General features: G+C 40.6%; 1 protein-coding gene across 15 annotated transcripts in view; it reads right to left on the bottom strand.

Moving 5' to 3' along the window:
- tcf7 (transcription factor 7) overlaps positions 1-14,452 on the bottom strand; it is a 195,250-nt gene extending 180,798 nt beyond the window's left edge. For all 15 annotated transcript variants that reach the window (XM_041193493.1, XM_041193494.1, XM_041193495.1 and 12 more), the window contains exons 1-3: positions 14,257-14,452; positions 14,060-14,126; positions 13,787-13,899 (exon numbers count right to left, since the gene is read on the bottom strand). In XM_041193493.1, coding sequence (XP_041049427.1) covers positions 13,787-13,899; positions 14,060-14,126; positions 14,257-14,451 — 375 coding nt within the window. In that variant the 5' untranslated portion in view covers position 14,452. The remainder of the gene's footprint in view (positions 1-13,786; positions 13,900-14,059; positions 14,127-14,256) is intronic.
- Between the last annotated feature and the right edge of the window lie 275 nt (positions 14,453-14,727).

Here is a 14,727-nt window from a genome sequence, read left to right as displayed (position 1 = left end):
CCTTCGCCTCCTCCCAGCTCATGCTTGCACTATTCCCTCCCTCAAGTCAAGTTGGCACCCTTCCTGCTCTCTGTTCCTAGTTCATGCTGGAACTTTTCTTCATTACTTCAGTTCATTCTGGTATCTTTCTTCCCTCCACTCCCTTACACCATTTACGGTTTCTAACTGATGTTGTTGTTTTCCTGGGGAATAAAGTTTTTCTATACACTGTAGGCTTGAATTCCTTGTCCCACAAAACTATCCTGGGAAATCTTGCTCCCAACTCCATCTTCTAGAGCAACAAAAGCTTCAGGTGAGAGCTAGGAGCAGTGGTGAGAGGCAGAACCAGGAATGGTGATGACATTTGTGTCACTAAGACAACCAGATGAACAATTCCAAAATAATTTAACAATCAAATTTATTGACAGAGCACTAACATACAAACAAATGACATCCCACAATTTGGATACCAATCTTTACAAATGCTGGATAGACCTGAAACTTAAGTTTTGACAAGCCTATGGCTTATCTGTATAATCACATGACCCAGGCCCACATTCAGGATCACTCTGAATTGTCAGCTTTTCTGAGACTTTTATTAGTTTTCCTAAATTAACATGCATGTATACATGTGTAGACGTCAGTTAAACACAGTGTTTGGTGCTTGATTGTAATACCTTCCAGTTTGCTAATAGTCACTGCCTTGAGTGGAGAATTACTATATACTTAAGTGATGGTTAAATATACAAATATTTGGGAGGAAGATTTCCTCTGTTCGCTATGTCTATGAAATATGCAACTAAATCTTCATATGCAATTTCCTTACAAGTGGCAAATGGAGAAATCTACCCCACGGCTTAATAATATGTATATGCCTGGAATTTTTGTATGGGATATCCTAAACTTCTGCTGCCATTTCTGTGGAAAATCAGCAGAGCCCCTAAGGAAATGACGTTAATGGCTAAAAATTACCGATTACACTGTTCTCCTGGAGGTTCCACTGATCATTCACCAAGATCACAGGAACTGATTAGGGAACTCCACAGAAATTCTGCCCCACAATTTCTTTCAAATATTGGTAGATTGTAGAGTTATAGTAACTCTTGCCTCATAACCTACTAAAATTCTAATTGAATGGAATTAAGATGGTTGCTGCTGATGTCATCAGCGGTTTGACTGTGCAGAAGTTTCACTTGTTGAACTCTCCTGGAACAGTTTGCAGATCTGTTCAGGGAATTCAGTACTTCTACTGGGCTCCAACTTAATGTTTCACAATGTGAGTCTTTAATGGAGTTCACCACGTGAAGAAATAAGAATGTAATTGTTTACAGACTTAGTATGTTTCTAATCTATATTAAAGTATAATTGAAGTTAGAGTGGTAGCTCTGTTGTGAAGCAAAGCAAAATCAACTCTTACACTGGTACAAGCCAAGCCTTATAGTTGAACAAACATCAATCGACTTTCTGATATATATTTCAGTTGCTTCTTCTTTTGAAGCTGGAGAGATCCAGCAATAAGAGCACTTAGCTCCTACAATTACACAGACAATGAACTTTGCAGCTGTGCCAGGATTGTGCCCTCAAGCACTGACCATTGTAAACATTTTCACAGTCAGTGGGAGGGCAACTCATTTGTATGGGGCAGGTGAGCACGAGTGCCATCAAGGTTCTTTGGATAGCACCTTCTAAACCCCCGACCTCTACCACCTAGAAGGATAAGGGCAGCAGTTGCATGGAAACACCACCAACTGCAAGTTCCCCTCCAAGTCACACACCACACACCATCCTGTCTTGGAACTATATCGCCATTCCTTCATTGTCACTGGGTCAAAATCTTGGAACTCCCTTCCTAACAGCACTGTAAGTGTGTCTACAACACATGGACTGCAGTGATTCAAGAAGGTTGCTCACCACCACCTTCTCAAGGGCACTAATGGATGAGCAACAAGTGCTGGACCTGCAGTGAAACCCACATCCCATGAAATTATAAAGAAACTTCCCATCAGAGAGGAATAGGTAGATGCATTAGGTGGTGTGATATGGAATCATTCAGATCAGTAAAGGTCCCATGTTCAATATATAATTGGGCTGAGTTAACTGTTTTCAGCCAGAGACAGTGATGAGAATGTTACAATTGGTTTTCAAGTAGGTTGACTGAGGAAGGAATAAATCTAACAAGATTCCACTGTCTCTGTGGAACACATCATAGAAATTTATGAAATATTCATCTGCTTTAAACATCAATAATAATTTCTAGAGTCCTATTTTTTCAGCCTCAGCTTCCTGGCCTCCTCAAACCTAGGTTACATTACTGAAAGCAGTGAATCCTGACAGTCATGACTGATTAAGGAAGCATCAAGAGAGAAATTGGGTTATTGCCAGGGACCAATGTGAAATTGGCAATATTTCAAAATATGTGGCCAAAGATGGAAGCCTAAGGTTTGCTCTGAATTGGGCCTCAGGAGTCCTTTCCATCATCTGAAATACTTTGCACAGTTTTTGCACAATTTGGCATCAAAGTCTAGAGTCTTGACTATGTAGATAACCTTTGGGCCTTCTGTACATTTTAAAGGTTTAGCTTTGCACAGTTTGCCATAGTGTCCAATCCTGTTGCATTGGAAGCATTGGGCTACACTCTAACTTGTGGAGGTACTTCACTACACAGCGTTGGCACTGTCGTTCTACTGACTGGTTCAAGTATTGTTTTCCTTGATTTAGAGTGACCTGTGTCTTTGTTGCTTAACTAGCTGGACTGGGGGTTGGCCTCTGCACCATGATTTATTCTCTCCCCTTAAAATGGTATTTGTCTCCTGATTAGGATATTCAAAGGGCCTGATACGAGCTTTAGGCAGTCAAGATTGTGTCTGGAAATTGGTCCCCCAGTGTCTGTTTTGGTGCCCATAATTCTGATGTGCAGGGGCCAGTTTCTCCCCCATCTATCAGGTTTTGTATAGGCAGCAGTCCAGATCAGAATACATTACGTTTTTTAAAAAAATATTTAAATAGGGTAGGTATTTATTCTCAAATCCTCGGGGTTTTTATCTTGCAATATTCCACTCAATGTTTTATCAGTAAATTAGCTTAGACCATTAGGAACGGATTATTCAAAATCCATTTGCATGGTACCTGCTTTCAGTTCAGAAAAAGCAGTTCTGGTTCATCTCTATGGGATAAATGACACAGTAAATGGCATTCTTTGCACAAAGTTGTGCATCAAAGAACTTTGTTATTTCAGCTCCAAGTGTAATATTAGGATGATTTTTTTTTTCGTTCTGTCCCCTAAAGAAGGAGTCAGCAAGTAAGGAAACCAGCAATTTTATTTTTGAGCGTTAAAATCTGAGACCTTTCCTCCAAGAAAATTGAAAGTGTTAAGGGACACTCAAAATACTGGCAGTGGAAAAGATGTGGCAATAGAATAGAAATAGAATCCATGTGGGTAGAGATAAAAGGTAGCAAAGTACCAACCACAATACCCGGGGCAGTCCACTGGCCAGCAAATAGTGGAGGGGACAAAGAGAAATAATTATGGTCATAAATTAGGGAAGTCAGTAGAAAAAGAACATAAGATAATAATTATGGGGCGATTTCAAAATTAATTGGCCAGAAGAGATAGGTAAAGGGGATAAAGGGATAGAGTTGGCACAATGAGTACAGTATATAAGTCTAACAAGGGAAGATTCACTATTGAATTTTATAATGGGTAGTGAACCAGAATAGTTAAGAGATGAAACATAGGAGAACATCTAGGCAATTAGTGACCATAACATAACAAGCTTTAAGATGATAATTGAAAAAGACACAAGCATAACAAAGTCTGTGGTAATATGTTAGAGAAAAGACAATTTTGAGAGGCTGAGAATAGAAATTGAAAAAACTGAAATAGGCATCAGTATTGGCAAACAATGATGATAAGCAGCAATGGGAAAATACTTAATATGGTATTCAACATGAGTCCAAGAATAATATATTCCACTAAATAAACAAGAACAAATTAAATACTGATGAGGCACCATGGATGAATAAAGACATAATGAGAAAATTGAGGATAGGGAAAGAGGCCTATGCTAAACACATGGATAGCAAAGAACAGCATTACAAGGAAGAATACTAACATACTGTGGGGGATTGGTTACCTCAGTTAGCTAGATGGCTAGAATGTGATGTGAAATGATACTGACAGCGCAGATTCAATCCCCATTCTGGCTGCGGTAGCTCATGGAGGTCTGCTTCCTTGCATTGTCCCACACTTGCACAGTGTGTTCTTAAGCTATATGTAACTAATTGTCTCTCTCTAATGGTGAGGTGCCTATAATCCTTTGTGGACTATTGCTAATTACCTTAATAAAATATTAGAAAAGAAGACAAAAAACAAGTAGGAAATTAAATAGAAAGTAAATTATCAGCGACCATCAAACATAAGAGTCAAATATTCTGCAGGCACATAAATAATATAAAAAAGAAAGTCAGGATGGGAATAGGGCCACTAAGAAATGAATAGGATAAAATGACAGGCATTGGGAAATGTCATAAATACTAAATATTATCTTTCAGTACTTACCATGGAGACATTTAATGTAGAAATCAGAGAAATATTAAATAAAATACTCAAACACAAATAGGATAAAATGCCCAGTTGGATTGCATCCATTTTAAAATAATCTAGAGAAGAGATAGCAGAGGCACCATTACACACACATAATAATTTATTTTAATGCCAGAGCTCTAGTGGCTAGTCAACGTTATACCTATACTTAAGAAGGGAGATTGAACATGTCCAAGGAAGTATAGACCAGTCAGTTTAACTTCAATTTGTAGGAAAATTATGGAATTCCTACTAAAGGAGAAGTGGTAGAACATCTAGAAACCAAAAATATAATTATGAATAGTCAGCATGGATTTCAAAAGGGAAAGTTTTGCTTGACCAACCTCATTGAATTAGTTGAAGAGGAATCAGAAAGAGTAGACAAAGGTAATGTAGTAGATGTAAGTTACCTAAATTTCTAAAAGGTCATAGATAAGGTGCCACAGAATATACAAATCCATAAGGTCAGACAATGCAGAGTCAGAGGACAAGTAGCAGAGTGGATAGCTAGCTGCTTTGACAGAAAGTAGAGAGTAGGGTCAAGGGTAGCTATTCAGAGTGGTAGAGGTGGAAAGCGCAGTCCCACAAGGATCAATGTTGGGGTCACTGTTGTTCACAATTTAAATCAACAACTTAGACTTTGGAATAAAAAAGCACGATTTCTAAATTTGCTTATAGATCCAAATTGAGGCAGATAGTCACACTGAGGAGTAATGCAACAAATTACAAGAAGATATTTATCAAACTTACAGAGAGAGCATTTAATTATAGATAAATGTGAAGTATTTGCATTTTGGCAAGAAAAATAAGGAAGTGGCTTATTACTTAGAAAATAAAAATCTAAATGGGGTAAAGCAATACATGGATTTGGGAATACAAATACACAAATCTCTAAAAGTAGTGACAGGTTAACAAGGCCATTAAAAAAACGAACCAAAACTCAGGTTTGTTTCTATAGCTTTGGAATTGGAAAGTAGAGCAGTTATGCTAATTTTGTATTTAGACTTGGTTAGACTAGACTTGGGTTATGGTGTATAGTTCTGGTTGTGATAGTATAAAAATGATGTAGGGGTACTGAAGAGGACCTCCAAAAAAATTACAAGGAAGACACAAAGAACTGGCTCTTACTGGGATGTAGATTCACAGTCACTGGCAGACCACCAGTTCTTCATTCAAGCTGGCATTCTAGCGAGCCTAGGCAGTGAGATTGACAGGCTAGCTAACTGTGAAAAGCTTCACACCCAATGCATGCACCTGTGCTCTCTCTGGCACCAGTGGCTGAACAACATTAAGAAACAGGAACCCATGGCTGATATTCCCCTTTCCACCCCAAGACACTAAAAAGATAAAAGACTTCAATTAATATAGTGCTTTTCATGATCACTGAACATTTCAAAGTACTTTACAGCCAATGAAGTACTTTGTGAGTATAATCACTGTTGTAATGTACTGGGGTTAATTGCAGTGCATTTCTTGCTAACTGGTTTGGAACAGTTTACTCAGCATTGTGCAAAAATATTTTTTATTAACACTTTACCTTTCCCTGAGTACACCTTGTAACACACGGTCCTGTATATTTATGAGGTAGGTGGTGGGGAGAAGAGGCAGGGAGGTGATGCTTTAGTGGTAATGTCACAGAGCTAGTGATCCCGAGACCCAGGCTAATGCTCTGGTGACATGGGGCAGAAATTTCCCTCCGTCAGGGGGGGTTGTGAGGGGGGTGGGCAGGGGCAGACGTGAACCCGATTAAGGCCTGCCCACTGTGACGCTCGGCTGGAAGCGTTGAGCGCTCTCTGTGCAGTTGGGAGGGGGGAGGGGATTCCCTGAGCTAGCTCCCTGAGGCACAGAGGTGCCTCAGGGAGATTAGTTTAAGGTTTAAAAATTTAAGTGAAGAAAGGAAAACATTTTAAGACAAGTCCCCTGATGTGACAATGTCATATGAGCTGGGTCATTTCAATGAATTTTTTCAAAAATTTTTATTTAATTAATAAACCCTTCATGAAACTTCATCCCGCCTGTGGATGAGGTTTCATGAAAAATGTGAAAGCCGCCTGGGCTCTTTGACTGCCCGCCAACCTTAAAGTTGGATGGGCAGCATTCTTAACAACTTTAATTACTTTCTTAATGGCCTTGATAGGTCTTTGACCGTTCAGTGGATGCGCCGAACTGACAATCTAAATGAAGCGCGGTGACATCAGGATGCACGCCCAATGTCTCTGTGCGTCATTTTATGTGTCGGCAAGCGGGCCCCTGCTCGCCAAACTGAAAATTCTTCCCATGGATCCAGCTAGTGGAATTTAAATTCAATTAATATATGGAAAATAAAGGTAGTCTCAGTGATAGTAACCATGACAGCTATCATTGATTGTTGGGAAAACCCATCTGGTTCCCTTTAGGGAAGGAAATCTGCCATCCTTACCTGGTCTGGTCTACACGTGATTACTGACCCATAGCTTTGTGGTTGACTCTTCAAAAAGGTCTTTGCCAGCAACACCCTCATCCCATGAAACAATAAAAAAATGGTGGTGCTGGGACAGGATCCTTGCAGAGTACAGCTGCTAATAGTGTTTGAGCTCCACATAGTTAGACAGCATTGTGGTCTGATATGGTGTGGAGCAGAAGGCTTTTTAAATGCTTAAAACAGCCATCATTGTTGTTTTGCTGCATCCATGTGAATGGATGGCAGGCGGCTGGGGGCAGGGAAGGGCATGATTTTTTTTTTCATTCATTCATGGGATGTGTACGTCACTGGTGAGACCAACATTTATTGCCCATCCCTAATTGGCCTTGAGAAGGTGCTGGTGAGCAACTTCCTTGGACCATTGCAGTCCATCTGTTGTAGGAACATCCACGGTGCTGTTAGGAAGGGAGTTCCAGGATTTTGACCCAGCAACAGTGAAGGAACGGCAATATATCTCCAAGTCAGGAAGGTGTGTGGCTTGGAGGAGAACTTACAGGTGGTGGTGTTCCCATGTGTCTGTTGCCCTTGTACTTCTAGGTGATAGAGGTCATGGGTTTGGAAGGTGCTCTCAAAGGAGCCTTGGTGAGTTGATGGAGAATTACTTTACAAAGTAAAGCAATTGACTGATAAGCATGCTCACATATAGAATGGGACTCATTGGTTACTATGTGGATTTTCCTCTCACTCACTCACAATGTATCTGTTCCAATGAACTGCCATCCAGAAGGGAAAAAACAGTTTGGACCAGTACTCTTAATTCCCAGTTTGTACTGGTGTTCCATTTTAAGATACACAAACCAGTTCAGACCAATATTCTTATTTCCCAGTTTTTATTGTTATTTTCATTCTGGACAGGCAGTCTTCATTCCTATAATATGGGGTAAGTCCAGGCAATTCAAAGTGTTTACATCTTTAACACTATTGGGCACAAGGTGATCAGTACTTTCATCCAAACTATTTCCACTTATTTGGTTAGTTTGTTAAACAAAAACACTAACTTCAACTGCACTCAAAACTCCCAGTCCCAATTTCATACAAAACACAAATCCTGTACTCAGTTTGATTTTCAACGCCTTCATGAGGAAAAGATCAGGCAAATATTTTCTTAGTTGAGGAAGGAAAGAAAACAGTGATATCATGTAGCCTTTAACTAATTTTCAAAATGGATGCCAAGTTCCTGACCATCACTCAAGATTAACAAATTAACTTCACATTGTCAGTGTCATGTTGTCGTAAACATATTGGGGGAAAATTTGGGCCTCACGTTATTAGCTTTGCAGGTGCAAAATGAGGGAGAAAGGAGAAACTTAGCAAAATTGGGCCAAGGTCTCCTAGACCAGAGTTTGGTGGCCATTATTGATTGAATAACTTTAATTTGCCCGGCATGGCTGCCTAAAATGGGTACTAAGCCCCATGAATCTTGTAACCAGGTCCCGATGCACAATTGGACAGAAACCAAGTGGAGCCTGCTTGGCTCAGTTTGTCCAGGTCAATGGTGGCACAGCCAGTGGCTAGAGGCTACAGGAAAAGCAGTAAGTTTTTCAATTATATTAATGTGGAGACAGGAAGAGCAGGAGCACTGACCCACTATTTACATTAGCACTGCAGGCCTCGGCCAGTCAATGCTCACCCCACCTCAGGACCCAGTGCCACGAGACTCATCTATGGGCCATCTCAGCATCAAGCTTGCCAATTTTTGGAAAGTCTTGGCCAGTCAGTAGTAACAGGATACCTAATGGGCATCCATAGCTGGCCAGCACTGTACAGATAAGGCCCAAATTCCACTTTGGGGCTGACCTCCTTCTTTGGGCATGCATTTTAACATAATTAATTTCACAAAGGTACTCTAAAAAAAATTCCTACTCTCTCCAATAATCCACAATCAAATATCTAATATTATTTTCTGATCTTTTCCCAGAAATAAGGAGCCTTTGTAAATGATCATCATTGTAATTTGGGCAGACTTGGTTTAGTCAGGGGTTCAAGATACCTCAGGATATTTTTCCTGCATTAAACATGCTGTATAACTGCCTGGTTGTTATTGTTGTTGTTCTCGACTCTCAAAATCTGGTAGGGTCTCAGATTTTGATGTGTTGGTCATTATAAACAATCATCTTAAATAACTATATATGTTTTAAATCATGTCTCATAACTATATTGCTAACATTGTTCAAATTGTTTTGAAAAAACAAGTGTGGTAAGGTAGTATGATGATGGGAGACAGGAGGCTTATGGGGCCTTGTATATGAGAGGGTATTGGGCCATGTTCATCAATCTGGACAAAACTGCTTTAGGTCTGCATTTGGTTCAGGAGACTTTAACTGTTTCAAATATGATCTCTCTAGATTCAATCCATTGGATTTGTCATCTGAAACTACAAAAAAATATACTATCAACTTGTCCTAAAAGAGAGGAGAATAGTTACTTTACAAGTGACTTATAGAGACATCTCACTCTCTTAGTCAAGCTAAGCCATGCCATACAGCTCGTCCTAGAGTGAGGTTGAAAAGTGTGACTGCTTTTATTTTATAGATTATACAGCATCTCTGTTACAGGCAAAAGTAACCGGTGGTACTCTCCACCCACCTTCCCACCTTGCTCTGCCTACCTGACCATTTTGATGAGCTCTCAATGTTAGTGGCAGAAATTGAAGTGGTGCTGAACAGAAGCAAGATACAGTCTGTAAATTTGTGTGTGGGTGTGTAGAGGGACAAGGCAGGTGATCAGCATGGTGAGGAGAAGTGGGCTGGGGAGAGGGTGGTAGTGGCACTCCATGGGAGGCATTTTGGATTGTTCATATGCACTCCTCTGCCTATTGGCCTCATTGCCCAATTTCATTGTCAGGGACTAGGGTCTGCCTGCCCTCAGTATGGGGTGACAAGCAGCAGAGAAGACTTATGCAGGGAATCAAATCACTAACTGTTAATAACTCACCTGTATAACAACACCAATTACTTATGATCGTGAATCTCTTCAGACATTGGTGAATGTTACGCTGGTTGGTAAAACATTTCACTGCTGGAAACAAAAGACTTTAAAAATCTTTTGCTGTCTATTTTCACCCAGCAACATGCATTTCCAGGCCAGGGATATCATGCATCTAAAGCTCTAACTGCTTTGTACCAACAAGAGGCCTTTACCTCAACCTTAATAAAACAACCTCCACTGGAGTAGTGTAACGATTCCATCATACCAGCCATTCTTACCTCTCCTTTCAGTGATATTTACAATTTAGTGTCAATTTATACAAACTCATCCTATTTTGTGCTGGGAACTCACATCCATTAGGAATGAGGTTCAGACTGCCTCAAACCCAAACACCAAAAGCCCTTTTGTCAGGAGAAATGCTGCACGGCATACCTCAGTATATTCACGCATTCACTCATGTATGCTCTGTCTGAAGACAGGTCCTTGGCTCATTGTCTGCTGATGCTTCATCCTGATCTGTTTCCTTGGCAGTTTTTGTGAGTGGTGGAGTGTGATCATTGCCTTCCACTCACAGGGGCAGGGTGAGGGTGAGGAGGCACGTCCCAAGTCTACTTCAGACAGAATGGGAATCAAAGCCATGCTGTTATTCTGAACTATACACTAACCACCTAGCCAACTGAGCTAACTGCCCGCCCCCCCACACCCCTACCACAGTATAAAGATATTTGATAAATGTTGCAGTGAAACAAAATACTACCTAAAACCCATGATAATTGCTTTTCTTCTGCTGTTTAGCGGCAACTGTGGTTTGTTGAATGAATTTAAAAGTGTACTGCGATTGCCAACTGCTATTTAATAACACATAGCGGAATTGAAATACAACTTTAATGATATGCACCCTGTATAAATTAAGTTTTGTAAACCAGTTTTCACAAAAGTGGATAACCATATCTATTTTGTATTTCATGGACAGACATATGAGCTGTGATTTTTTGACTTGTTTCAAAAGGTATTTTTCCATCATCTAAAGACTGTATATTGAGACAGTCACACCATCAGAACTCCTTTTAAGCCTTAGCTGGCTAGCATTCTCAGGGAATTCCAGGGTATCTCAGATAGCCATTTATAGCAAAAAGGTTTTCAACTGGATCAGCATATTGTTGGACCAAACTGTAATAACCACTCTATTTAGTCTTTTCCCCTAAGGCTTATATTGGAGGTGGCACTGATTTCATTCAAGTTTGGCCTTGAACTAAAAACTGGATCCAAAGGCAGGTTTCTAGCCAATCCTGACTCGAGGATTTAAAGATTGACATGACTGATAACCGTGTTTGGTGCAATTTCCAAGTTCCAAACAGAAAACACTACCATTCTTACTTATCTTGTCACCAGCTCCAGCAGTATAATCACTGTCCAGAGATAAATCATTACTGGAACGCCATGGGTTAAAGGTCAAAAAGTTACACAAAAAATTGCCAACACTCTGTTTATGCTATTGCTTTGGGGGTATTTTTGTTTAAATTGCATTATTTTTATGGAAATTAGCTTTGTAGATCTATTGGGGCTGATGGTGTGAGGGAATTATATTAATTGTGCCCATCTTGAAACATCCATAGTTAAACCTGCCTGTGCCTACTAACAGTACCCCAGCTTTTTCATTCTATCAAACTTAGTATCTCATCTGAGAATAAGTTCTGATGATAGTATCTTCAATGTTCACTGTTCAAACCAAAGTATTTACCAAAACACAAAACAGAAATAGGCAAAGTAAAGAAGTCAAATTATTCAGTTCTTTGTTTAACTATTTGATTCTAAAAAGGAGCACCAGCGGTGAAACTACCTCATGAATGAGATTTCTGACATCTCATGGCTGTCAGTCTATCAGAAATAATCAGGGTGCCTTATTCACAGAAACTTTGAGAACTGTAAGCAGTTATTAAATAGTCATGCCATTTTTTCCAACAGTGCCTGTGTTATGTTACTAAGTAAGCTAACAAGAAAGCTTGTGTCTGATCTAATACCACCCACCACCTTCCCCCCACCAACCCTCCCTCCTCCCCCCACCACCTGCTCACCGCCCCACTAGCCCTCCAGCCCTCAAGCAAACCTATCTTTACTGAAAAGGTTTCCATTTGGCTCCACTGTAAGAGAGAGAAAACACGACCACTCAAACCACATTGCACAACAGTGCAAGAGGCAGAGCACAACAGCACATTGTGGAGGTTTGAGCTTTTGGATAGAAATGCTCAACAGGACATCTACCTGATGTCAGATAAGCAAAAATTTTTGTTAAAAAAAGGAAAACTGACTGACTGACAGCTGCTGGTTGCATGGTACCTGTTCTTCTCATGCGAGACTGTGGAACAAAAGCCATGTCTCTCACAAGTGTTTGCAGCATGGTTGTCTGCAGACTTCATAATCCTTTCTATCAATGAGATGATTCGGTAGGCAAAAAAAGTAAGACAGGGTTCTCTGATACTTTCTTACTTAATAAAAGTGGCTTCTTGACTAATCGGTGATCACATACGCCATATTCGTGTAATACATTTTTATTTGAAAACCTGACGTATTTTATGCTTCAAGGAACTGCTTTCTTTCCAGAAAGTGACTTCCTTGTCAATTTCCAAGTAATTTGTCTCGCGTTGAATTTTAGAACATTACTCAGAAAAGTGCTGATTCCTTGATTTAAATGTTGACACATCAAGAAGGCGGCCCGGTGGGATATTACTTTGAAATGCAAATCATTTCAGGCAATGCACGAATATTTCAACACCACGGTCTGAATTGGTTAGGAATGATTACTACAAATTTTTTCTGTGGCACGGACTTATTGTGTGTAAGTTTTTTTTTGTTGAAAGGAGCTAGATATCACTTAAAAACATCCGGTTTATCTTCTCTACTTTTGAAATGTGTATCAATATCATTTTGGGTTCGATACTGGTAAATAATTTTTGAGAAGACTCATTGCTTAAAACTGAAACGAATAGGGAAGAGCATTTTTTCCAGGTATGAATAAGTTTCACTTTTCGCCGGGAAAATGATGGAAATAAGTGAGACCTATAATACAGCCGCCAAAATATTTCTTTTTTTTTCAAATCTCCAGCTGTCGTGAAGGTGCATTTCTCGGAGTTGCTCCTTGTTTATTCTATTGCTGGTCCCCGGACAGCAGTTTTCGGCCCGTTGCAAAAGAAGGCTCCCACCCAACTTCGCAACGTTGCTAACTTTCGAGAAAACAGGAAATATTGTGACCGTTTCCTCAAAAATTAAAAGAAGGATTAGGAGTAGAGAATGACCCGAAACCAACTGTCCTTTCCTCCCCCCCACCACAACACCCCCGACCCACCCCCCCCCCCCCCACCCCAGACAAAACTACGAATTGACAACTCGACAGTGACAAACCTCCAGCATTTGTTTACTCACAGCACAGCAGCAAAAACAAACCTAGCAAATGATGACTACCTTTCACCAGGAACAAGGCGGCAACCACAAGAGATGCATTTTATCCTGTTTTGACTGATATGCAGTGTCGAAAGACACCCCTGACTGGGAAAGATTCCGTAAATTTGAGTAAGGTGTTAATCAAACAAGAAAAGTTTAAACAGTATTTCTGAGATCAGCAACTCAGAGAGAGAGAGAGAGAGAGAAAGCCCTCATCCCCCCAGAACCCAGACACTGAATTTAGCTTCTGAATGAGCCGATGACTGGTTGGTGATGAACATTTATCTCCTGCAATAATATCACTAATTCCCCCATTCCCCTTCCTAAAGACAATAAGTCTGAAATAATGAGACTGGGATGTACAATTCCTGCAACGTGCATACGTGCCCAGGACTTACAGATGGAGAGAGGGATCCATTGGGCAGGTAGGGGTCCTGGAGCATCAGAAAGTGGGGATACCCCGAGTAGGCTGTCCCTTTGAATGTACCACCATCTTGACGCTGCTTTATAACTGCATGAGAAAGCAAGGGGGGGAAAAGTTTTAATGGCTACTTGACATTTACAAACTTAGTTGTAAACGACTGGCGGATAAAGGGAATGAATGAATTAAGGATTGTTTTAATGGCGGGTCTACACAAAAAAAAAATCCAAATGCAAGCAAGCCAACCTACCGTCATCGATGTGACCTCTGGATTTGTCTTGGTAAATTCTTTGATTGTCCTGTGAGCGTCTAATCGCCTGTTCGGGATCATGTGAAAGAAGAATTTGCATGAGATGGGATTTGCCTGTGTTGTATGCACGTGTGTGTGTCTTTCTTAATAGACTGGAAATTCATTAACTGGAGAAAACATCAAACTCTTTCACTCACCCCTGGATCGGATGGAGGATTTACGTTCTGGTTAGTCTCCGACTCGTTGACTAACGATGACTTCACGTCTGCTAGGTCCCTCTCTGTGAGAGCGTTCTCGGAGATTTTCTCCTCCTGCTCCCCTTCGTCCTTAAAGGAGATCATTTCATCGTTCGCCCCCAGATCATCCCCTCCACCGCTGTTCAGCTGCGGCATTTTCCTCAGGATTTTTTTTCCCTCTTTCCCCCCCCCCCAACCCCCCACCCACCCCACCACCCTACCTCTCCACTCCTTCACTTTGCACTATTCAAAGTTACTGACCGGGACTTGTGCCGCTTGTTGGACACTATCGAATTAATGCAATGGAAAGTTGCAGTCAGTTGGAGCAGGAGAGGAAGAGAGAGAAAAGATCTCGGTGAAAGTACGGCAGCAGGGGGAGAAAAAAGATCTGAAGCAGTTTGTGTTTAGGACCAAGGCGACGGCTCCTCAACA

This window comes from Carcharodon carcharias, chromosome 8 (genome assembly GCF_017639515.1).
Source record: "Carcharodon carcharias isolate sCarCar2 chromosome 8, sCarCar2.pri, whole genome shotgun sequence".
Lineage (NCBI taxonomy): Eukaryota > Metazoa > Chordata > Chondrichthyes > Lamniformes > Lamnidae > Carcharodon > Carcharodon carcharias.
This window is presented reverse-complemented; position numbering and strand designations above follow the sequence as displayed.